The sequence below is a fragment of the Equus caballus genome, chromosome 8 (assembly GCF_041296265.1).
Source record: "Equus caballus isolate H_3958 breed thoroughbred chromosome 8, TB-T2T, whole genome shotgun sequence".
Lineage (NCBI taxonomy): Eukaryota > Metazoa > Chordata > Mammalia > Perissodactyla > Equidae > Equus > Equus caballus.
The window spans coordinates 62,712,435-62,736,173 of NC_091691.1; the positions used below are offsets into that span (position 1 = coordinate 62,712,435).

Consider the following 23,739-nt stretch of genomic DNA (forward strand, 5'->3'; position numbering starts at 1 on the left):
GATAGTGTAATAAACCTTTACTGAGTACCTGCAATGTCCAAGCATTTCATGGACATGAAGATCCTGAGGCACCATGCATGTCCTCAAATGTAAAAGAATTCTCACCTTTTCCACTGTGCCTTCTACAAATGCACTTTATAGCAAATAAATTCCTTTACCTCTCCAGGAAACTTGCCTTCCACCTACTAGTCCTATTTAAAATCTGTGCAGTAAGAATATCTCTTCCCTTTTTGTCTTCCTAAATGGAGTTGCTTTTTCTCAAGGCTCCCAAACCACAAGGACAGATATTCAGAATCAGTATTTGCAGAAAGTTTCAGACTTCTTAGAGGAGTATCATTCAGATGGACTGTCTCCTCCTCATCCTCCTCGTCTTTGCTAGACATCCTTGATGACAGTCTTTGAAGACTTGTACTCGAGCTCGGCTGCCTTGTTCATCGCCGCATCTCCTAGAATCATCCTGAGCATGTTCAGTGTCTCCCGAAATACTCTTCCAGTGCCTTTACCCCCTCAGTCCTGAAGCTCTTCACTCAATCCTGAGCATGTCTCAGACTTGCCTCTTTTATCATCTTTTGTACCCTTCTAGCAGTGTCTTTGGATCTGTTTGTTCCTCTCAATTCCATCCTTTTCACAGCCAATAAAGTCATCTTTTTAAACACAGATATTTTTAGGCTATTCCCAGGCTTAATCCTTTTCAGTACTTTCCCATTACCTAGAGCAGTGCTTCCCACTTTTCCACATTGAAAAAGGTAGTAAATATGCAGGGGTAAATTGAGGGGGAGACTTGGACCTGGAGGCCACTAACCTGGGGCCTCATGCTGATTCGAGCCTGCCTCAGGCCTCAGGTTTACCTTCTGGTATGTTCGCTGGGCCACCCCCACCTAGAGGATAAAGCCCAAACACCTTAGCTTTGATGTCTTAGGATCCTCCCCTGCCCTTTCCCTCCCAAAAGGGAGTCAGGAACAAGAACTTGAGTGCAGGTAGTTTGGAAGCAGAAGCCAGGGATTAGAGAGTGTGAGGCAAGGAGAGGAGAAGTCCTCTGAACAACTGGGGCTCAATTTGCTCTGGACTCTCTTAGAAAATGTGTAGAATGAGTCACAGAATTGTCCCACAGAAGGACAATAGAGAACAGGACCTTTTACCGCAGGCTCTTGTCTCCCACAGACCTCACGGCCTTCATGCTTCAGAGGAAGTCCTAGAGTTCTGTAGGCTAGGGTGGAACAAGTGTGTTGAACTGGTTACCCCAGCTGCTCTGTCATCACGCAGGCTAGATGTTATGGAATGAAGCATTGCAAATGTCTGGTACAGTCTACCTCCGTATCACTCAAATCTTATTGTGCTTCATGTTAAGTCTGCTCTGTCACTAACTCTTTAAGGAGTAGCTCGTCATGATATTTTGGAAAGGAAAAAGAAAGAGCGAGACTTACGACCAGAGGGTGAGGGACCAGCTGCAGGCTCCACTAGTCTCAAACCGGTCTTAAGCTGTGATTGAGGTTCACCATCTCCCTTCTCTGACACCCATTTCTGATTGTCCTCCCCTTCGGCCAGCACTTCTGCTAGCTTGCCTGGTGAAATGGCCCAGACTGTCATCCCTTGACTGCCTTGCCCTCTCAGGCTGTCGTTGCTGTAATCCATGTTCACTGTTACCACCAGGCATGGAAGCACTGGGAGAGATCCCAGTGACTCCCCAGCATTCCCAATATCCTCCTCTCCACCCCTACTCTATAATAGTTATCTTCTTTCCTCATAATGATGAGGGCTGTTTATCTCACCTGCCCAGTAACCCCTTTATTTGCCTGCTGATCCGCCAGCAGGAGAGGCTCAAAGTGACCGAGCAGAGCTTTAGCTACAGTGGAGCCCTTACCGTGTCCACTAGTGCAATGGTGCTCAACCAGAGATGGTTTGCCTCTAAGGGACATTTGGTGATGTCTGGAGACATTTTTAATTGTCACGTCTTGGAGAGGGGTTGCTAATGGTATCTAGCAGGTAGAAGCCAGGGGTGCTGCTAAACATCTTCCAATGCACAGGATATGCTCCCACGATAAAGACATACTTGGACCTAAATGACAATGGTACCAAGGTTGAGAAGCCCTGCCTTAGTAGAAATGATTCCCCCTTGGGAACTTGGACTTCTAATCTCACATAGTCTAGAGCTGTGGGGACAGGAAGGACGCAGTCTACAAGGACATTGGGAATGATGGTGAAAATGTTCATTCATTCCACCTCTTGGTTCTCAGACCTGTGTATTCTCACTTTCGCGGGCACGGCACCAAATATCATCCATTGGTTCAGTGCATATGTTGCATTCCAGAGGCCAGTGTCCTAGAATTTTCTAATCAAAAGATGAGAAGCCTGGGACATTTATCTACTCACATCTTGGAGTTGTGGTATGACCATGAGGTGGGACACTGGCACGGTGATGTAACTGTACGTTACAGCTATGCTGAGCTCACATAGGTGGAAGAGACTTACAAAGACCAGAAGCATCTGCTAAATGTTGAATATATTCAGAATATAAGGGCAGGGACTTTTTCTTTATTGTCACTGTATTGCCAGCACCCACACAGGTGCCTGGCGCATAGGTTCATGTGAGTGGCTTAGTAAGTATCTGTTGAATAAAAGATGAAAAAACTGTAAGGAAACATTGAATCAATGAATGAAGTCTTGCCTGAAATTTTCCAAATGTATTGAATATTTTAGTGTGGTTATCAGTATATTCTTAAATGAAGAAATTCAGGATCTTAAATCTGTGGCTTCTCTATTGATGTCATGATGGTAGCATTCAACATATCTCATATTTTTGCACAGTCTCTCTCTTTTCTGGATTTGATTGGCCATTATCCAGGTTGGAGTAGTTAGTATAAAATTTTCTTTTAGATTCAGTATTCTCCTTTACTCTTGAATGATGGTTTAGCTGACACATTCACAAAGGCATTATTTGAGTTAAATTTTGAAAGAGGGATGGTGTTTCAATGGGTGAAGATTGAGTGTAGAGAAGACCACAGAAAACAAAAACATGGGCATAAGAAATTTGAGTGTGTTTTCAGGTAACAGTCACTAATTAGAGCTTAGCATATATGAAATGTGTATATGGGAGTAAGAGGAAATCTTTGAAAATATAATTGGAGCTACAGATTGCCAGCCCTTTGAGTACCAGGCTAAAACATCCTCACGCCTTCATAAATGGTCAAGTTACTGATTGTTTATGATGTCCTGCCTCTACAACAAGGTCACACTCTGACAGTATACTATATGCTTTGTCCCTAAGAGCATTCTGTCCAAATCCTGTCAGTCTCTCAAGACCCTCACCACTTTCACCTCTGGCATCAAGTTCTTCCTAACCACCCACTCTGTCCACCTAGATATCTTTCCCTAGCTTTTGTTTTGTGCACTTCTTAATTCCCACTCACCTAACGCTTGGCATTGTTTAACTTTTTGGGTGTTTTATCTTCACTCCTCGGCTACATAAGGAGCCAGTCAAGGATGACGCTAATTCTTTTTGTTCCCTATGTCAGCATGCAGAATACATGTGCATAGAAAATGCAGTAAATAACTGGAAAATTAAAAGCATCCAGTTCGATGATGCTTATCTGAATCTTTTCTGTACATGAATTAAAAAAACATAGTATGCTTGAGGGAAAAGGTTAGTTGCATATAGTTGCACATATTTTAAACTTTGCTGTGTACTTCTTTTTTTGTGTACATCCAAAGAGGTTAGAAGAGTAGAAGGAGGGTATGTATGACAGTGTGGGTGTATTTGTTTTAATATGCTTCATAACCTTTTGTTGCCTAAACCCCTATTTAGAAAACTTAATTTTAAAAACTTAATCTAAAGATATAAACATGTTTATTTTTAACTTGGTACCATTTAAGGCATAGTAAAATAAAGATATAAAACTTTTTAGATTAAACCACATGCATTTGTTATACTCACCACCAATAATGGAAATGGCTAATAAAGGTTTTTTAAAAATTGATGTATTTTGTCATTACAGTAGTCACTGTAAACAATGCAGTTTTCATACCTGCAGGAGATTTGTCTTTTGTTGGCTTCCTTCCTTGCTCCCACCCACACTTTCTCTCTCACACACAAACCATTCAGTTTTCACTTCTTTACAGCATACTTTTGCTTTGAATTCTTCTTGATGGAATCTTGTTTTTTGTCGGCTTATTTCCTAGATGGGAAGTGATGGAATTTTACGCCTCAGTACTTCAGCTCTAAATAATGAATTCTTTGCATATGCAGCACAAGGATGGAAACAGCGACTGGCAGAAGGTAAATTTCTGTCTTCCAATGTTAGTTGACATATTTGAGTACACATACTGTACTAGGCTGTGCACTTTGCTCTGATTTCCAAGTCTTTTGTTCTCCCTGAAGTATACTTTAGTTTAGTAAAAACTCACATCCTATTCCAAATGACTTCACTAATTCTTTTGTTGCGTTGACATTTTTGATGTCCGGTATTTTTGAAGAAAGCATGACATTATCTGGGACATAATAAGAATTTTTGATATAGCAATATTTTCTTTGGAATGGTAATTTTAATTACACTGTTTGATGCATTGTGTAATCTCTTAATGTCCTGGAACCTAAAGAATCTTCTTTTAATACTTTCTTCCCCTGAAGCCACCACTTCTCCCTATCCTTCCTTTAGTCATCAAGCTTCTTGAAAGACGAAAAAATACCCAATGCTACCACATTTTTACTCCCTAACTCACTCAAATTGTCATAGTTGAGTGTGGCCCCACTATATACAATTAAATAATTCCTGCTAAAGAATACTAATGGCTTTCTAATGGCAAAGTCCAGTTTTTTCTTCCCAGTCCTTACATTTCATGTTCCTTCTTTAATATCTCATTTGGTTTTTACCCTGTCCAATTTGAAACCATCTACGTTAGACATTCATAATATATTTTAAATTGTTTCCTAGGGCTACATTTCTGACAGCCTTTTCTCAGCTTCTTTCAGGAGCTCCTGTTCGTCCATCTGATGGGAAATGTTGATGTCTCCACACCATTCTCTTCCCTGATATTTTCTTTTGTAACTGAACATGTTCTCTAAGCAGCCTCATTCACCACTTTGGTTTCACCTCTGGCCATAGGCTAAGAACTTCCAAATGGGGGTCTAACTCCTCTTTCCTAATCCTTAGTGTTCTATTCCAAGTGCCTGCTCAGTCTCCCTTGCTGATATCAGACATCTTAAAACCAAAATGCCAAAATTAAACTCACTATCTTCCCTTTAATATCTATGATTCCTTCTGCTTTTCTCTTTCTATTAATGTCACCACTGTCACATGGTTCCTCAGTTTGAAACCTTGATGATATCTTTGATCCTCTTCCAACTCCCCAGGTCCACCTGGTCAGGAACTATTGATTGTGCCGTGAATCTGAATCCTCTTTAGCCTTCCCACAGCTACTGTTGCAACTGTGATCTCCATCTCTCATCTATGCTGTTCAGTAGCCACCTCGCTGGAGTCCTATAATTTCTTCACCTTGTTTCTAAGCTGCTTATTTGGCCATATTCCTCCCTCACTGAATGTCACCAGGAGCTCCCTCTGTTTCTTATGGGAAAAATTCAGAACTCTTTTTTAACACATGTGTTGGTTGATTGGCTTCAGCCTATCCTTTCCCATTTCATTTCATCCAACGTTCTACTCACAATTGGCCACTCAAAAGAATATAAATATACGTATTCATACCTCTGTGCCTTGTAAGTTAATGACCATAAAAGCCTGATCATGCTTCAAAAGCTAACTCAAAAATCAGTTCCTGTATGTTATTTTCCCTAATCAATTTAGACAGAATGAAGTGCTTTCCCTTCTATACTTTCATTACATTTATTCTTATGGCCTCTACACGGCCTCTGGCATTATATTATAGTCACCTGTATGCCATTTCTCTCAGTAGGCTGATTTCATTAAGGACAGTGAATGTACACATTGTCATTCGCAGCCTCTAGCATGCAATACATTTGCTAAATGTTGTTGTAGAGTTCATCTATGACTCAATGACTGTTTGAGTGATGTTCATAAAAAGAGAAGCTATAAAAATATTATTAGTACTCAACCTTTTACTTTTCAACATCCATAAAAGTTTGCTCAAATTAATTACCTGTTTTCTTTATTTATTGCAAAAGGTATGACCACTTTTGCCCAATATATAAGCGTTTTCTTTCTAGGAGAGTTTACTCCAGAAATGCAATTGCGGATAAGGCAAGAAATTGAGAAGGAAAAGAAAACAGAACCTTGGAAAGAAAAATTCTTTGAAAGGTTTTATGGAGAAAAGTAAGTACTAGAGCATTTTCTTCTCATTTCTCTTAGAAGGAAATGAAAATGTAATTCTCTGCTTCACACAGCACACTCATATGCTGTAAAACTTAATAAACCTGTGATAAAAGGCAATAGTCCCTCAGTGTAAGAAATTGCCGGTAAAATTATAGTGGCATATCAGCACTTAAATTTTAAAAAATGCATTTTCAAGGGTTTATAACTTGTCCATGAAAATTCATTTTGGACTGAAAATAGCACATGAAATCCTATAGAAGTCAATTTTGACTTCTTAACTGGATTTTAGTAAAAATCTCCTGTTTTTAATCCAAGTATTTTCATTAATGAATACTTTAGGGATCAGTAGTTTTAGATGCATATTTCATTCTCACATTTTCCAAAAATGTTGACTCTGCATATGTATTTATTTATCCTTGTTTTGAGGAGAGGCTGAGATATTATCCTTCACTGTAACTATCTTCCTCCTTGGGCGTAACCTGTTTTAACTTACTTTTTGTTTGTCTGTGTGTTTCTTTTTAAAATAATACCAGCCGCACATAAGAGTTGTAGTGACTGAGCTAAACTGAAAGTAGTTTCTCCTTTGCCTCATGGTTAACAGAGACTTATTCTACCCGGGCAGAATTAGAGTCTCATAGACCAGCAGATTCCTGAGGAAGGAGTAGGGATCGAGGAACATGGACAGTAACTTTAGATCCTTCTTCTTAATAGAGGAATTTGTGCTTTAACTTCCAGAGTACAGTTACTGCTTGTGAGTTGTTGTTTTGTGTCAAAGACACTGAGGTGGTTGCAGCTAATGAAACCTGTACCATTTGATCTAGTTTCACAAATTCCCCTCTGTCAGTGGGGAAAGCATGCAAGAAGGAGTCTCCGTGAGAACGCTTCATGAAGAGGAATTGCATGATTGATCAATACCCTGCTACTGGCCCAACTAGCAGTACTCTCCAGTAGGAAGTCTTGCTGTTAATTGCTGTCCTAGGACTCCTGGATACATATATATATTTAAACAAAACTAGAAGGAGATAATTAACATCTTTTCTCAAATACTGAAAATGTGACAGGCTAGTTATATGCCTTTATATGTAGTCACCAGCAGTATTGTTCAAGCCTGGCTGCATCAAAATCCCCATTGGAGCTTTTAAAAAGAGAGAGAGATTTCTGGGAGCTACCGCAGACATATTGATTGAGAACCTCCCGGAGTTGAGCCCAGGAATCTGTATTTTTAGACACTCTGCAGGTCGTGCCAATATCCAGTAGGATGAAGAAGCCTGGAGGGTGACACCGAAGACCACTCAGGAGGCCTCCCTCACCTTTTGTCTGACAGAGGGAACGTTGGGAGCACTCTTCAGTAATGGCCGAGGCGTCACCGAGTCAGTTACCTCGAAGGCACTTGTCCTTAAATTTTGTTGACTGTTGAACTCGTTCTTTTATTAATTCAACAATCTTTATCCAACATCTCTTCTGTGCCAGACACTATCCTAGATGGCAGAGGTTCAGTCATCTGTAGGGCTTCCTAAGTCTTCCCCCTTACAGAGCCTACATTTTAGGGACCTTACATTACAGAGAGTTTTCCTTCATTCAACAGATAGTTGTTGAGCCTTCGCTGGCTCTGAGGTTTCTAGGAGCTTTGCAGATATTCACTTAATCTTCTCAACAATCCTATAAGGTGGATATCATTATTATTTTTATATTAAAAAAATTTAGGAACCTGTAAGACAAGGAAACTAAGTAACTTTCCCATAATTACATAGTGTGGTTAAATAATTTACTCAGGGTCTTAATCCTGCAAATCCTTCTCAGAAAAATTTGCACACACACCATTTTTTACATGAAATTTGGGGGCTTCACAGATTCCCGTGGATATCAGGCTAACGACCCCTCCCCTGGAGGGTGACAGCTACAATACTGTGAGGAAACATGACTCCCTGTCACCATCGCTGAGCTCCAAGTACAAACCCTTGACCCTTCGGTTGCTGTAGTTTATCCATAGAGTTTCTGTCCCCTTACATCACAGGACTTCTCGCTTGTTCTTTTCTGTCTTTGATTATACACTGGATGACAGATGTATTTCGGACATTTCATTGACTGTCCTTCTAATTTTGTTACTTTTTTTATTTTTAAGATTGGTACCTGAGCTAACAAGTGTTGCCAATCTTCTTTCTTTCTTTCTTTCTTTAATTTTTTATTTTTTCTTCTTCTTCCCCTAAAAGGCCCCCAGTATATAGTTATATATTCTAGTTGTGAGTGCCTCTGGTTGTGCTATGTGGGATGCCACCTCAGCGTGACCTCATGAGCGGTGCCACATCCACGCCCGTGTTCTGAGGTGGCCAAACCGCGGGCCTCCAATGCAGAGCGTGCGAACTTAACCACTCGGCCATGGGGTCGGCCCCTGTTATTTCTATGTTACCGGCATTCCCCCAATATGTGAGGGAGTTTTTCTAGCATCACTTTTCAGTGGTGTGACACCAGGTGCCTTTTCATTGCTCTAAGTTTTCCCAAGAATGTTGCCATACAAACTCATCTCAAGTTAAGGTCTGTCTGATTTAGTTTTCTGCCTTTTGTTTGAGACCTTTATTATAGCTCTTACTGGCTTACTCTGCTTATAATATGGTACTGTTCTATATTCATTTTAGTTACTTAGAGAGCACCTGTATATATGCTAACTCAGAATTATACGAGTTGGTCTGTTGATTTATGGTCTGGGCTTCTGGAGGTCAGAGTTTTCCTTTGTGTGGTATGTGGTGTGCTCTGAGCATCTTCTTTCTATGCATTATGCCGTCTTTAAAACTATTCTCATGGAAACAATAAAATATTGACATAGGCATATTTTATACAGCACTGTTTTCCATATGATATATACATCCTTGTTAATCACCTGCAGAAATTTGGTTGCCAGTGGATGGATTCTGTATGTTCTATACCTTACCTTGTATCTGTGGTATCTCTGCTTAACCTAGCCCGAAGGGACCTTATTTCTAGCTGATTATTCTGCTTTAAATTTATCTGGAATGTACTTATTCTGCTCCTCTCAGTATAGTATAGTTATAAATTGTAGCTTTGTTCAAGCCCATTTTAGGGAAAGCTGAAAGAAAAGAGATTAATTATAAAGGCAGTATCTTCTTTTTAGAGTCTTCTGAATTTTAGTAAATGGTCCAACACCCAAAAAGTGTATTCAAGTTTATTTCCCTTTCATATTGAGGATTTGATTTAAGTAAAAGGTTAAAGTGGATTTCACTGAGGCATTTTCTTGTACTTATACTGTTTTAGCTGTGTGTCATCACTCAAATGCATTTCCTTCTCTGGAAATGTTCTCTCTCCTGCTTTCTTTGTCAATGCCTGACTCTAATTTAACTTCATGTAGAACACCATATTTCTCTGCTCTCTGATGCTGATTTTGTAACTTAGTATGGCAAGAAATAGTGATTTACAATATATTGGATTGTAATTCTGATTAACTTTATTTTATGACTTGAGCATTCAGCTGGATTGTTTCTTGATATTCTTTACTATCTTTTATGGAATATCTTTACGGTGAGAAATCTCCATGAAAGACTTTGAAAGTCTTGCCTCATGCAAAAGTAATCTGGTAGGATCAGTTTTGATGATCCCAAACATGTTTTGATATTCTTTAGTGAAATTTCCATATTGTCTTAGGTTAGACACTTAAGTAATAAAACAAGGCGATTGAGTAACACCTCTTATGTTGGTTTAAGAGAACTTAATCTTTGGAAGTCATTTTAATTTCATGATTTTACAACACACCCATCTTCCATTGATTTAACTATTTGCTTATATTGCGTTCTCTGAAGACTACACTATTATGTATTATAAGGACATCTTTCTGCTTTGTGACTTTAAACAATTTTAGATGTTATACATTCTTTTACATTTCTCCTCATATTTTCTAATCTTTTATAGTATGTAATTTTCTTATCCTTTTACTAACTACCTTCGTAAGGTTCATATCTCCTTGCTTATAGAATAAAAACGTATACCTTTCTCAGCTGCAAGTTGAGTTTAATTTAGTTGTGATTATAAAAGCAGTAGAAAAACTAAGCCTTCATAAACTATATAAATTAAGCGTGTTGCATAGTGACTATAAAATTAATTTGATGTATTTACTTTTATTGAATATTATACTTGTGAGAGATCCAAGTTATACCTTTCATGTTTTATCCTGGAACAATAATTTAATATTCCTAATTTCTGTTCAGGTTGGGCATGTCAAGAGAGGAATCTATGAAGCTCACTTCTGGACCAAACAATGATGGAGCTGAAAGTGGTTCCTCATGTGGGACCTCTGGCCTTCCAGGTCTTTCTGCACAGACTCCTTTGGAAGAACAACAGCCAAAAAGCATGAAAAGTCCAACATCTCCAGAGCCTGATTTCTGTGCTACACTTTGTCCTATGGTAGATGTAGGTAAAGATGTAATGGCAGAATCAGAATTAGAAGACGTCTTGTTCCCTGAAGAATCTGTGATTCAGGAGGAAATTGCAGAAGAGGTAGAGACTAGTATCTGTGAATGCCACGATGAAAATCATAAGACGATACCTGAATTTTCTGAGGAGTCTGAAAGTCCAGCCAACTCTCATGAAGAGCCCCAAATAGCACCTCCTGAGGATAACTTGGAATCCTGTGTTATGATGAATGATGTTTTAGAACCATTGCCTCATATCGAAGTTAAGGTGGAAGAGAAATTAGAATCCCCCCAGGAAGAAATGTCAGTTGTTATAGATCAACTAGAAGTCTGTGACTCTCTTGTTCCTTCCACTTCATCTGTGACTCAGGTCAGTGACACAGAACATAAGGAGCCAGAAACTTCAACAGAGATTAATACTCCAGAAATAAAAACAGGGTCATCTTCTTTAGAAGGCCAATTTCCAAATGAAGGAATTGCTGTGGATATGGAGTTACAGAGTGATCCTGATGAACAGCTTTCTGAAAATGCTTGCGTCTCTGAAACTTCCTTCTCTTCTGAGAGCCCAGGGGGAGGCTGTACCAGTCTGCCGTCCCCAGGAGGGGAAACCCAGTCTACTTCAGAAGAATCGTGTGCTCCAGCCTCCCTTGAAACAACGTTTTGTTCTGAGCTGTCTAGCACTGAAAATGCAGACAAATATAATCAGAGGAATCCCACTGATGAAAACCTTCATGCATCTTTGATGGCAGAAATTTCTCCAATATCCACTTCACCTGAAATATCAGAAGCATCTCTAATGTCCAATTTACCTTTAACATCAGAAGCATCCCCGGTATCAAATTTACCTTTAACATCAGAAACATCACCCATGTCTGATTTACCTTTGGCATCAGAAACTTCTTCAGTGTCTTCCATGCTTCTCACATCTGAGACCACTTTTATAGCCAGTTTGCCACTTCCTTCAGAAACATCTCCAATTTCTAATTCTTCCATGAATGACAGAATGGCGCATCAACAAAGAAAGTCACCTTCCATATCTGAAGAACCACTGTCACCACAGAAAGATGAAGCTTCTGCCCCTGCCAAACCCCTGGGTGAGAGCCATGTCTCTCAGCAGAAGACTCTGTCTAGTACTCCTGAACCCATCAAAATGGGTTCTTCTTCCATTGCTCCTGAAGCATTTCCATCTGAAGAACTGCGCAATAAGACCCTGAGTCAGCAGCCTTGTAAATCGCATGCTGAAACTGAGAAGCCCTATCCTGCTTCAATTCCAGAACTTCCTTCTACAGAAATGATAAAAGTTAAAAGTCATAACGTCCTGCAAAGAACAGAAAAGAAAGGGGTGTCTTCACCCTTAGAACTCTCTGTCTTTTCAGAAGAAACAGAGAGTAAGGGAAATGAGCTTACATCCGCTAAATTACAGGAGAAGCAATATGTCTTATCAGTGGATAAGGCTTCGTATTCAGAAGGCTCCAGAAACAAAATGCATAAGCAAGGGAGCTCACAGAATCGGTTGGAGACCTCACATACTTCCAAGTTGTCGGAGCCCTCCAAGTCACCCGATGGGATACGAACTGAAAGTAGAGAATCCGAGATATCAAAGAGGAAAACTGCAGAGCAGCACAGCTTTGGGATCTGTAAGGAAAAGAGGGCTAGGATAGAAGATGATCAGTCAACCCGGAATATATCATCTAGCAGCCCACCAGAGAAAGAACAGCCTCCAAGAGAGGAACCCAGGGTTCCACCTCTCAAGGTATGGTATTTAAAAAAACAAAACAAAACAAATGGCAATTCCATAGCTAGGCTTTTCCTATTTAGATACTTAAATTTTGCAAAAATAAATGAGGTTTTCTTCCTTCCAGGTTTTATGTAACAGTTTATAATCTAATACTCCCAGCACCAGTCTGATATTAAATGATTATTTTTGAGACTGAGCATTGAGTTCATATGATGTCGCATGTGTATATTTAGGCCTCAGCATTTAAGGGAAAAGAAATCAAGAGTGAGAACAGGGCCTGGAGGAGCCCACAGGCCCCTGAGATACAGGATCTTCGGGGGATTCCAAGGTGTAGGACAGAAACCCACGTAAACGTGGGGAAACTTGAAAGATAATTTGGTGTCTTATAAAAGTTTACTAGGACTAGAGAAAAAAATAGAAGTCAGAGGCATGCACTAAAGAGATGAAGGTGCTTGTTTTTCCTCCATTCATTTTCTAACAAACACTAAACACCACCATTGCCTAGCAGAGAATACCTGGCTTATGGAAAAGCGTCATTAAATATTTTTTGAATAAATCAGTGGAGTTATTTTGCAAACCCTGAGGGAAAATGCTGTAGATATGTAGGAATACAAATCCTATTTTTTTTTTATCTCCAAGATAGTAAATAAGTATTTAACTTCACAAAATAATAAAGCCTATAGACAAACATTCCTATTTCTATACTTTCTTTTGATCCCAGGTAGATTTTAACTCTCAGAAAACAAAACTTTTATTTAATTGGCTCTGCCTAAGTACACTGAAAATTAAGGTTAATTCAAAAGAACCTCTCTGTTAAATAAAAAGAAAAATTCTGCCCACTATAATTAATTTATATTTACTTGGTGTTTTTATCTCAATCCATTTATATTGTCCTGCAATTAAATGGATTACCCCATCGTAGGATTGGTCTAGAATTATAACATACTCAAGCTTTATTTTTCTTCATCTCTTTCTCTATTTCACTCTGCTCTCGCATCTACTTTTTGTGTGTCCTCATGATTTCCATAAGGTTGACTTTGAGAGTGTGGTTGTAGTTATTGTATTTAATAAAGCAGTCCCTACTAAATATGATTCTAGAGATGGAAAAGATGAAGAGTAAGCTCCAATCAAAACCCTGTTATGAATTTTAATTTCTGAAGCAAAGGAAAGAAAAATGTAAGCATGCTTTTCATAGGAAATATTTTTAAACATACCAGTCTAGTTTTCTTTTGCCAAAAGCATATTTTCACAGTAATATACACTTTATGTAAAGATAGATAGATATACACTATAAGTATATTTGATGTTTGTTTGGCCTTGAGCTCTTGCTTAAATATCTCGAGGCTTAATTTTTTAAATGTTTTTAATTTTTTAAAACAAAGGAAATATTTAAAAGGAAAAATTGAATCCACTTGCTAAATTCATCTTTTCTTTGGAGCCTTTGGGTTAGGAGAGAGACATCACAAGTTGGCAAATGAGAAATGAGATAGCTCAGGAAGACAGTTCCATCTACCAAAGTGCCAAAGCATGATTCCAAATTGATAGGATCTTATAGTATGTGTCAAATGTTTATAATGTAAATATACATATGTTAAGAAGAGAGAGAGACATGTTTTCTAGGAAAAGCTTTTTCTAGAGGGGAGCAAAAGGAAGCATAGTACCTGTCAGCAGCACTGAATGGGGAGCCTGAAGACACTCTCTATCACCCACTCGTTATGTGACCTAGAATGGTCTACCTTATCTCCCTGGCTTATTTTGTTCAAATGTAGATCTAGGGGCTTTAACTAGATCCCTTTCATCTTGATAAATCTATGAGTCCAAGAATTCTTAGTGACTAGAGCATCACAGGCATTGCTGTAGGATGTTGTTCTTTAGGTCTGGGCCTCATGGAATTTGGTGATATCTTCCAGTCTCTTAATTAGCATGGGTAGATGAACAGCGTGGTTTGGGACATTTATGAAATTCAGCAAATTGTGGATTACCAACATCAAAAGAAACTCCCAACCCATACTTTCTTTGAGAGGCAGAAAACCAGAGTTGCCCGTGCTTTCATGAAAACATAGTGATAAAATCCCTTTGGAAAGCAGAGTACTCTCACACACATGGTCTTATTCCATCTTTATAACAGTTCTGTAAAGGAAATAGGCCAGAAATAACTAGTCTCATTTTACAACTGAGTTTACAAACTCTTATTGTGTGTTGATGTGTATAAGACAGTGTGCTAGGTGATATGGGAGTACACAAAACCATAGAGTCTCTGGCCGACGGACCTTATTAGAGAAACTGAAGTACACAGTGATTTGCGTAGAAGCACGAACTTCCTTTGAGGAAAGCCAGGATGAGAATTCTGGTCTCCTGACCTCTTGGCTACGGCTTTTTTCTTTGTGTCAAATTAAGACAGATAAACTCAAATAGAGATAAGGTCCCAGTTTTTCGTGCCAGCAAGGAAGATAATTTAAAAGCTATCTCGACATCTTTTTAGCTAACCTCATTTTAAGCAGCATGAATTTTGTTTCCATTTATATGAGGCATTAAGATGTTTCATTTCCATGCCAAATGAAGTCATGGGTTGATGTTTTTATAGATAAAAAACAGAGATTAAAAATTTTAATTTTCACATTCATGCATTTATTGTTGCTTTATACCCTAAAGGCCCCTTCAGGGACTTAGGTGTCGTTTGCACGATACTATGAGAGAAGGCAGGTACTCTCCTCCCTTGCATTATCACCTTCTGCATGCCTCCTCTGTGATCATGTACCAGGCACTTTATCTCTCCATTCTCCCCTTCCTGTAGATCCAGCTTTCCAAAATCGGGCCACCTTTTATCATCAAGAGCCAACCAGTCTCCAAACCAGAGTCTCGAGCATCTCCCAGCACATCCGTCAGTGGTGGGAGGAACACAGGAGCCAGGACCCTCGCAGATATCAAGGCCCGAGCCCAGCAAGCAAGGGCCCAACGAGAGGCAGCGGCTGCAGCTGCTGTTGCCGCTGCTGCGAGCATCGTCTCCGGAGCCATGGGGAGCCCAGCAGAGGGTGGAAAGGCGAGAACCTTGGCACATATCAAAGAACAGACAAAGGCGAAGCTCTTCGCAAAGCATCAAGCCCGCACCCACCTCTTCCAGAACACTAAAGAGGCCCGGTTGCCTCCACTCTGCTCAAAGGAAGGGCCTCCAAGCTTAGAAGTCTCTTCTACTGAAACGAAAATTGAAGGTTCAACTGGTGTCATTATTGTCAATCCAAACTGTAGATCTCCTAGCAACAAGTCTGCGCACCTCCGGGAGACCACCACTGTATTACAGCAGTCTCTTAACCCGACGAAACTTCCAGAAACTGCCACTGACTTATCTGTGCATAGTTCTGATGAAAATATACCTGTGTCACATTTATCTGAGAAAATTGTTTCATCTACCTCTTCTGAAAATAGCAGTGTGCCCATGCTTTTTAATAAAAATTCTGTCCCTGTGTCTGTTTGCAGCACTGCTATATCGGGAGCAATTAAAGAACATCCCTTTGTGAGTTCTGTTGATAAATCCTCTGTTCTAATGTCTGTTGACAGTGCAAACACTACAATTTCTGCTTGTAATATAAGCATGTTAAAAACCATCCAGGGAACTGACACTCCATGCATAGCCATTATACCAAAATGTATTGAAAGCACTCCTCTTCCCGCCACTTCAGAGGACTCCAGCTTATCAAGTTCCATGGATGACAAGCAGTTGCTAATATCAAGCAGCAGTGCTAGTAACTTAGTCTCCAGTCAGTACACCTCTGTGCCAACTCCCTCCATTGGAAATAACTTGCCAAACCATCTCTCCACTAGCTCTGTCTTGATTCCCCCAACGGGAATTAACAACAGATTTCCTTCTGAGAAGATAGCCATGCCTGGGAGTGAAGAACAGGCCACCATATCCATGGGTACCACTGTGAGAGCAGCCCTCAGCTGCAGGGACTCAGTAGCAGTCACAGACACTCTGGTTGCACGCCCACCTGTCGCAATGTTTACTGGAAGCATGCTTACAATAAACTCTTACGATAATCCTCCCAAGTTAAGTGCTGAAAGCTTGGACAAAAGTTCAGGGCCTCGAAACAGGGCAGATAATTCTGGGAAACCTCAGCAACCTCCAGGGGGCTTTGCACCAGCAGCCATAAACAGATCAATTCCCTGTAAAGTCATCGTTGACCACAGCACCACGCTGACCTCCACTTTGTCTCTGACTGTCTCCATTGAAAGTGCAGAAGCCAACTTGGACCTCCAGAGCAGATCTGTGAGGACAGAAGCATCCGTACAGCCCATAGCATGTCCTCAGGTGTCTGTGATTAGCAGACCTGAGCCAGTTGCAAATGAAGGCGTAGATCACGGTTCTAGTTTCATTGCTGGTTCTGCAGCAAAACAAGACTGTAAAACGATTCAAGTTGCCTGCACAAGTCTCCGAGAAGTACCCCTTGTTGTTCCAGATAAGTTAAATGAGGTGACTGCTCCTAGTAATAGCTTTGCTGAGCAGGCACGTGGCCCAACCACTTTCAAAAGTGAAGCAGACACAACCTGTAGCAATCAGTATAATCCAAGCAATAGGATTTGCTGGAATGATGATGGGATGAGGAGCTCAGGACAGCCTCTGGTTAGTCACTCTGGTTCAAGTAAACAGAAAGACTATCTAGAACAGGGCTGTCCAAAGGCTGTCAAAACTGAACATGCCAGCTACTCGCACATGTCAGAACTTCACCCCAGGAATCTCATAACAAATGTCTCTCTCCCTGTGAAGTCTGAACCTCATGAAGTGGACAAGGGCTTTAGAATGGACACTGAAGACTTCCCTGGCCCTGAGCTGCCTCCTCCGGCTTCAGAGGCAGCCCCTAGTGTGCAACAGGCACAGAACTTGAAGGCTCCTACCTCTGGTCCCATGGAAGAGGCGATTTCCTTGTCTACAGACACCCTGAAAAGAGTTCCCAGTGCAGGGAGTTCAAGCTGTCGTCTGTCGTCTGTGGAGGCTAACAATCCCCTGGTGACACAGTTACTACAGGGTAACCTGCCTTTGGAAAAAGTGTTGCCGCAGCCCAGATTGGGAGCCAAGCTTGAAATCAACAGGCTTCCTCTGCCTCTTCAAACTACCTCAGTGGGTAAAACAGCACCAGAGAGGAGCATTGTTGAAATGCCGTCCAGCTCTCCAAATCCCGATGGGAAGGGCTACTTGGCAGGGACTCTTGCACCACTCCAAATGAGAAAGCGAGAGAACCACCCCAAGAAGAGAGTAGCCAGGACTGTGGGGGAACACACTCAAGTTAAATGCGAGCCAGGGAAGTTGTTGGGGGACCCAGATGTGAAAGGGGTGCCTTGTGTCATCAACTCGGGCATGAATCAGCTAGGACACAGCCAGCCATTTAAGCAAGAGTGGCTGACCAAGCACTCCATGCAGAACAGGATTGTTCACAGCCCTGAGGTCAAACAGCAAAAGCGGCTGCTCCCCTCCTGTAGCTTCCAGCAGAACCTATTTCATGTTGACAAGAATGGCGGCTTCCACCCTGACGCTGGTACCTCACACAGACAGCAGTTTTACCAAATGCCTATGGCTGCCAGGGGCCCCATTCCTCCTGCAGCTCTGATACAGGCCCCTGCCAAGCCCCCAGTGGGCTGTAATGCATTTGCCTTCAGTCGGCATCTTGAACAAAAGGGATTGGGAGAGGTTGGCCTTTCTTCAGCCCCTCACCAGCTAAGGTTAACCAACATGCTATCCCCCAACATGCCCATCAAAGAAGGGGATGACGCAGGAGGGGCTGCACACGCAATGCCAAACAAAGCACTGGTGCATCCCCCACCCCCTCCGCCCCCACCCCCTCCCCCTCCCCCCCTGGCGTTGCCCCCGCCTCCCCCACCGCCACCTCCGCTACCTCCACCTCTTCCTAATGCAGAAGCCCCATCCGATCAAAAACAACCGCCAGTTACCATGGAAACCACTAAGAGACTTAGTTGGCCACAGTCCGCGGGCATATGTAGCAATATCAAATCGGAACCTCTTTCTTTTGAGGAAGGGTTAAGCAGCAGCTGTGAACTGGGCATGAAACAAGTTTCCTATGACCAGAATGAAATGAAAGAACAGTTAAAAGCGTTTGCGCTAAAAAATGCAGATTTCTCTTCCTATTTGCTTTCTGAGCCACAAAAGCCTTTTACCCAATTAGCTGCTCAGAAAATGCAGGTGCAGCAACAACAGCAGCTCTGTGGAAATTATCCAACAATACACTTTGGTAGCACGAGCTTCAAAAGGGCAGCCTCTGCCATTGAAAAGTCCATTGGGATCTTGGGAAGTGGCTCCGCCGCTGCCACGGGCCTGCCTGGTCAGAACGCTCAGATGCCCGCTCAGAACTTCGCCGACAGCAGCAACAAGGATGAATTGGAACTGAAATGCTCTTGCCGGCTGAAAGCCATGATTGTGTGCAAAGGCTGTGGGGCCTTCTGCCATGACGACTGCATAGGTCCTTCGAAACTCTGTGTAGCTTGCCTGGTTGTGCGATAAGAGCTGAATGAAAGATGCAGTATCCCTTTTCAACACGGAAAAGCCAAACGGCATCAGCAGCAACAAATTGAATAACTCAGTGCTTTATATCGTGCTAATTTATTTTACTTTGGAACAGAGCCTCTCTTCTCTATGGGATAATTACTTTCTTGCATTTCTCGGAAAGGGGAGATGGCATCCCACCCTAGTGGCTCAGCAGCATGCCTTTTACATAGTTAGCTACCATTCCCAGCTTTGGAATATCTCTGTCTGTGTGTACACAGGGCACTACTCCATTTGTTTTTTTAAGATCCAGGTGTAGATAGGAAAAGGACATTTTTAATTACTCAGTACTAACCAGAAATGCAGATGTAGGCAGAGAATGGGGAACGCGATTAAGGTGGTTATGCATCCTTCTGTAGATTGACCATTACAGCAGGGGTTTGCACAGCGGACTCTCTGGACCTACCTTCACCACAGTGGTTAAACCATTTGGAAAGGGGAATCTGATTTAAATGTGTGATTCCTTGTGTTTACGCATATCACAAAAGATCCATTAAAGGAGGTACGCTGTTAATGAACTCCACTGTCCTTATTCTCTTTTCTCCCTTTTTACTCTTTTCAGAGACTGGGGGACTCTCTGAATCTGCCTTGGACGCTGTGCACACTGTAGTGAAATGTTTCTTATACCTGAAATTGCAGTGCAGGCCTCATGCCCGCTAATCTGCCTTGAACCCTTTGACACCTGATACCGTAAGATCAGTTGGCCAACAGAGAGCTGTAGGCCCAGAGGAACTCAGAGCTTCACGTGTGGCTTTTAAGAACAAAGTATTTAAAAAAATGCCTAAAATTCAAAGCAAACAAGTGAAATGCTGTGTATGCAAACTCACATAAATGGGTTGACAATGTAAATATGGTCCATTCTGTTCACTCTAATATAATTACTAGATCTTAAAATTTGGGGGAAAATAATTGTAGCCCTTTAGTGATGATACCAGTGCATTCTGGTTTCTGACTTTGCAGAAATTGGCCGCCTCTTTTTTCAAGTGTCATTAGTGATACAAGGGACTGCAGAAGGCTGAAGTGTTGACATTTTTCTGAACAAGTTTTTTCTCATGATTCACGATCTGTATAATTATAGTTGACTCTTAAATAGCCTTTATTTAAAATATTGTTCCAAGCTTTGCATGTTTTGTTTTTTTTCCCCTCAGGTGAATTCAGTACATTCTTCATATTTGGGGGAGTGGAACTGCTTTCGAAAAAGGGATACTGCATCTTACAGACACTGTCAGTGTTTATCGAGTCAAGTCTGAGTGTTGAGTATTTGAGCGACATTCCATAGACTTTGGCCACCCTCAGGTCAGAGAACAGCTGTAGTTCAGGAGGCTCTGTTCCCTAAAGCAAGTTCAAAAGCACATGCACATTGTGGGAAGATGAAAGACAACAAAGACCACGCCCATTTAACTTCAGCTTACAGAGCACAAAATGTGGAGTGCCATTAACCCATTGGTTGACTGTGGCTGTAGAATGAAAAAAAAAAAACACGGGGGAAAAAATCATCTGTATCGGGGTTAAGAATGACAGATCTATTCATATGGGATCATCCTAATCAATGTAAACTTTTGATATTTCCTTAAAGTACGTCTTAAAAATTTACTAGAATGAGCCGAAATTACATTCCTGGGGAAAAAAAAAAAACCTTGTGATTTTTTATAGTGATTAACCATGGCGTATGTTTTTATTTTCTCCATATTTATTGTGATGTTGCCAAATTTTGTTAGGTGATAGAGACATCGTTTTTATTAACAAATTGCTGATAGTGAAAGATACTTTATCTTAAAAAGGAAGAAAGCAAAGAAGGGCCTGCCTCTGGCCACGATGCGGTGCTTCAGTCCTGTCACTTCTGTTTTTCATATTAAAATTAAGAAAAATAACGACTGAGAAAATTAGCAATGCACTTAACCAGCCCTTTCCAAGGAATGCACATAAGTTCCAGCGGATCCTAAGTTCGCTCTGCACCAGGTTGTGTTTGGGTGGCATCCTCGTCAGTGGTGTCGCTATGGTCTTCTTGGTTCTGATATTGTCTTGGTTCAGAAGAGCATGCTTTACTCTCAGAGGGACACCCCTAAAATATAGACACTTGCATGCCAACTCCTTTTTCCAGTTTCAGTTGCCACTCTACCAGTGTCAGATACTGTCCACACCAGCAGATTTAAAACTACCGCATCAGTAACTGACACGGTGTTGAAAGAAACTCCAGTCTACAAAACCTTTGCACTCTGTATATGAGGTCCAATCGAGGCTGATGTGACACTGAGCTCATAATCAGTTCCATCCTCGTGGAACACTGCCTGCAAACTACTTAGTGGGAATAAAGAAAAGTGTCCTTCTGTACGTGTTGATTTTTCACAGAATACGTTTGGAGAATCACTTGTTGATCAAGCGTGGATCCTATCACCCAGGTCCAAAGAGCATAATTTTTCTCTGCCCTTGCTCTTTATTGCCCCAGTTTAAATTCCTAGTGTTCGCATATGGTTTATATTACTAAAAAAATTAACATCTTTGGGTTAAAAAAATAATGGAAAGAAAAGACGTTTAGAAGTAAAATGTGAGTCAGATATTTTACAAGCGTCCATTTAATATATATACAAAAGCCAGTATATTTGGATTAGGCGAGTAGGTTTAGTTTCCTGATTTCTACAGGTGTCCGCCTATGTGCAAAGGAGTATGTTATTATGGTGTAATGTGCAAATTTTAGCATGTGCATTGTCCTGGTTCTTGGACACTATGCTATCCCTATCAGGAATAGAACTTGCACATGTAACATGTCATTTTTTTTTTTTTTTTTATCACAAAGGATGTATTTCCCTGAGTAGCACTTTTGGAGCAGGGGAAGGAAGAAAACTATTAGCTATTCCCTAATCCCCCTCCTATTTGATATGCATATGCCTGAGATGTATAAAGACATTTAGGTAGTTAATGGGCATGTTAATAAGAACGTTCTGATGCAAATTCATTTTCAAAATGAAAATATTTTTCCTTCCCCAAAGTGAGAATAGCAGAAATGTTGGTGAACTGAGCACCATAGTTATATATAATATTGCCCTGCTAAGGTCTAGTTGGAAGAAAAAAACTTGAAAACAAACCTATGAGGTTGAGCCTGGTTGCTATAAAGACTTTGTGGTGGTGTGTGTTTCTGGGATGAGCTCTAGATGGTTTCGTTGACTTCTAGACCTTGGATATTCTTACTGGTTCAAAATAAACATACAAAAACAAGCTGGTGCACCTGGTGCTTCATAACGCAGTCAAGAGTAAGAGTCTGTGATGCTGCAGCCCCATTTCTTTTACAAACTCGCACAATTTCAAAAGAGGAAGTTACTGTGGCCTTGGCTTCCCAGTTGCTCGTTGGCCTGGTGAAGTCCTGGGTTACAAAGCTGAATCCCCACGCAGGGTGGCATCGTCTCTCTGGTGTGGGGGCTGAGCACCACACTAGCGCCTGGTGGCAGCAAGCCCGCCCAACACGCAGAGCCCAGAGTCACTGTCCGTCTGTGTTTCTAGAGAACAATGTGAAGAGTCCTAGAAAAGGAACTCATCAGACTGTCAGGGGCCTAAGTAGCCAAAATGTCACTGAATATAAAAATTGTGTCGTCTTCAGTCCTCATGCTTTGTCACTGTAAAGCAAACAAAAAGCGTTTTTACTATAATTTAAAGGAGCTGCTTTTTTATAGCACATACTATTTCGCTTTGTACTATATTTGATAGTTGCAGAAGAATTTAGACTGTAGAAGAACTTTGTTGTATTTGTACTGTTCATGAATGTTTCAAAGGAAGTGCTTTACTTGGTTGCCATCATTTTCCTGTACTGCTGTATTTTCCCCTTGCTTCATGGAAACCTAATCTGACTCATATTTTCAGTATAGCATTCTTTTATGATGTGTGTTTGTGTGTATTTTTTTTTTTTTGGTCAGTATTCTGAATGTTTACATCTGTTCGACATTAGCCATTTAATGCCTTTCTTTAAAGGCGGTATTACTCCTACAGTGTAACAGCAAAATGTGAAATCGACCCGAACATAACAAACGCAGATTGGGGGCGAAGGCCCTGGACCTACATAGACGTTTGATATCAGCATACAGAAAAGTAAAACCCTCCTTCAGTCCTCTACCAAAGAATATATTGTTCCCACAGGAAAAACTCAGAAAAGGTGTGTAAAATCCTCAGAAGGGGGAGCAGTTGATTCAGTGAGACTGCTACAATTTAATACTGTTATGCTTGCTTTGATACCTGACTAAATGTGACTGAGTGCAAGAAGCATTTACAAAATTTTTAGACAGTGTTTTGTTTAGAATTCAGGGATCATGCATTCTTTAATGGTGCTGTTTGTTTTTTATTTCTTTTCTACAAAGAAAAAAAACGTTGCCTACAAAAGTGACTGCTCACAATACCATAAGTTAAATGAAATGAAATGTTTGTCTCTTCATGTTTCTCTGTTCTTCCCGTTCTCAAAGTAACAATTTGGGTTTCAATATTAAAATATTCTGGAGAAAATAAAGAAATTAAACATTAAATAATTGTCATTTTTAATTTTTATGAAATGTAGTTGTATATACATGAGCTGTACTAATAAATACTTTGAAATTTTTAATTAAGAAAAAAATGGGGAAAAAATATGCTCTTACATTATCTACCCTGCTTTTTTGGTATGACAAATTGCCTACATACAATTATAACTTTTATTAAAACAGAAAAAAACCAAAACTGAAATCTCTTTGAAATTAACTGTATCTGTGATGTTCATCATTTAAAAATATGTTT

At 40.6% G+C, this 23,739-nt stretch overlaps 1 protein-coding gene across 3 annotated transcripts in view; it reads left to right on the forward strand.

Annotated features, from left to right (window-relative positions):
* The window catches only part of ASXL3 (ASXL transcriptional regulator 3), a 171,261-nt gene extending 147,579 nt beyond the window's left edge, over positions 1-23,682 (forward strand). For all 3 annotated transcript variants that reach the window (XM_070275616.1, XM_070275614.1, XM_070275615.1), the window contains 4 exons: positions 4,177-4,273; positions 6,176-6,281; positions 10,496-12,452; positions 15,232-23,682. In XM_070275616.1, coding sequence (XP_070131717.1) covers positions 4,177-4,273; positions 6,176-6,281; positions 10,496-12,452; positions 15,232-18,945 — 5,874 coding nt within the window. In that variant the 3' untranslated portion in view covers positions 18,946-23,682. The remainder of the gene's footprint in view (positions 1-4,176; positions 4,274-6,175; positions 6,282-10,495; positions 12,453-15,231) is intronic.
* The last annotated feature ends 57 nt before the right edge of the window (positions 23,683-23,739 follow it).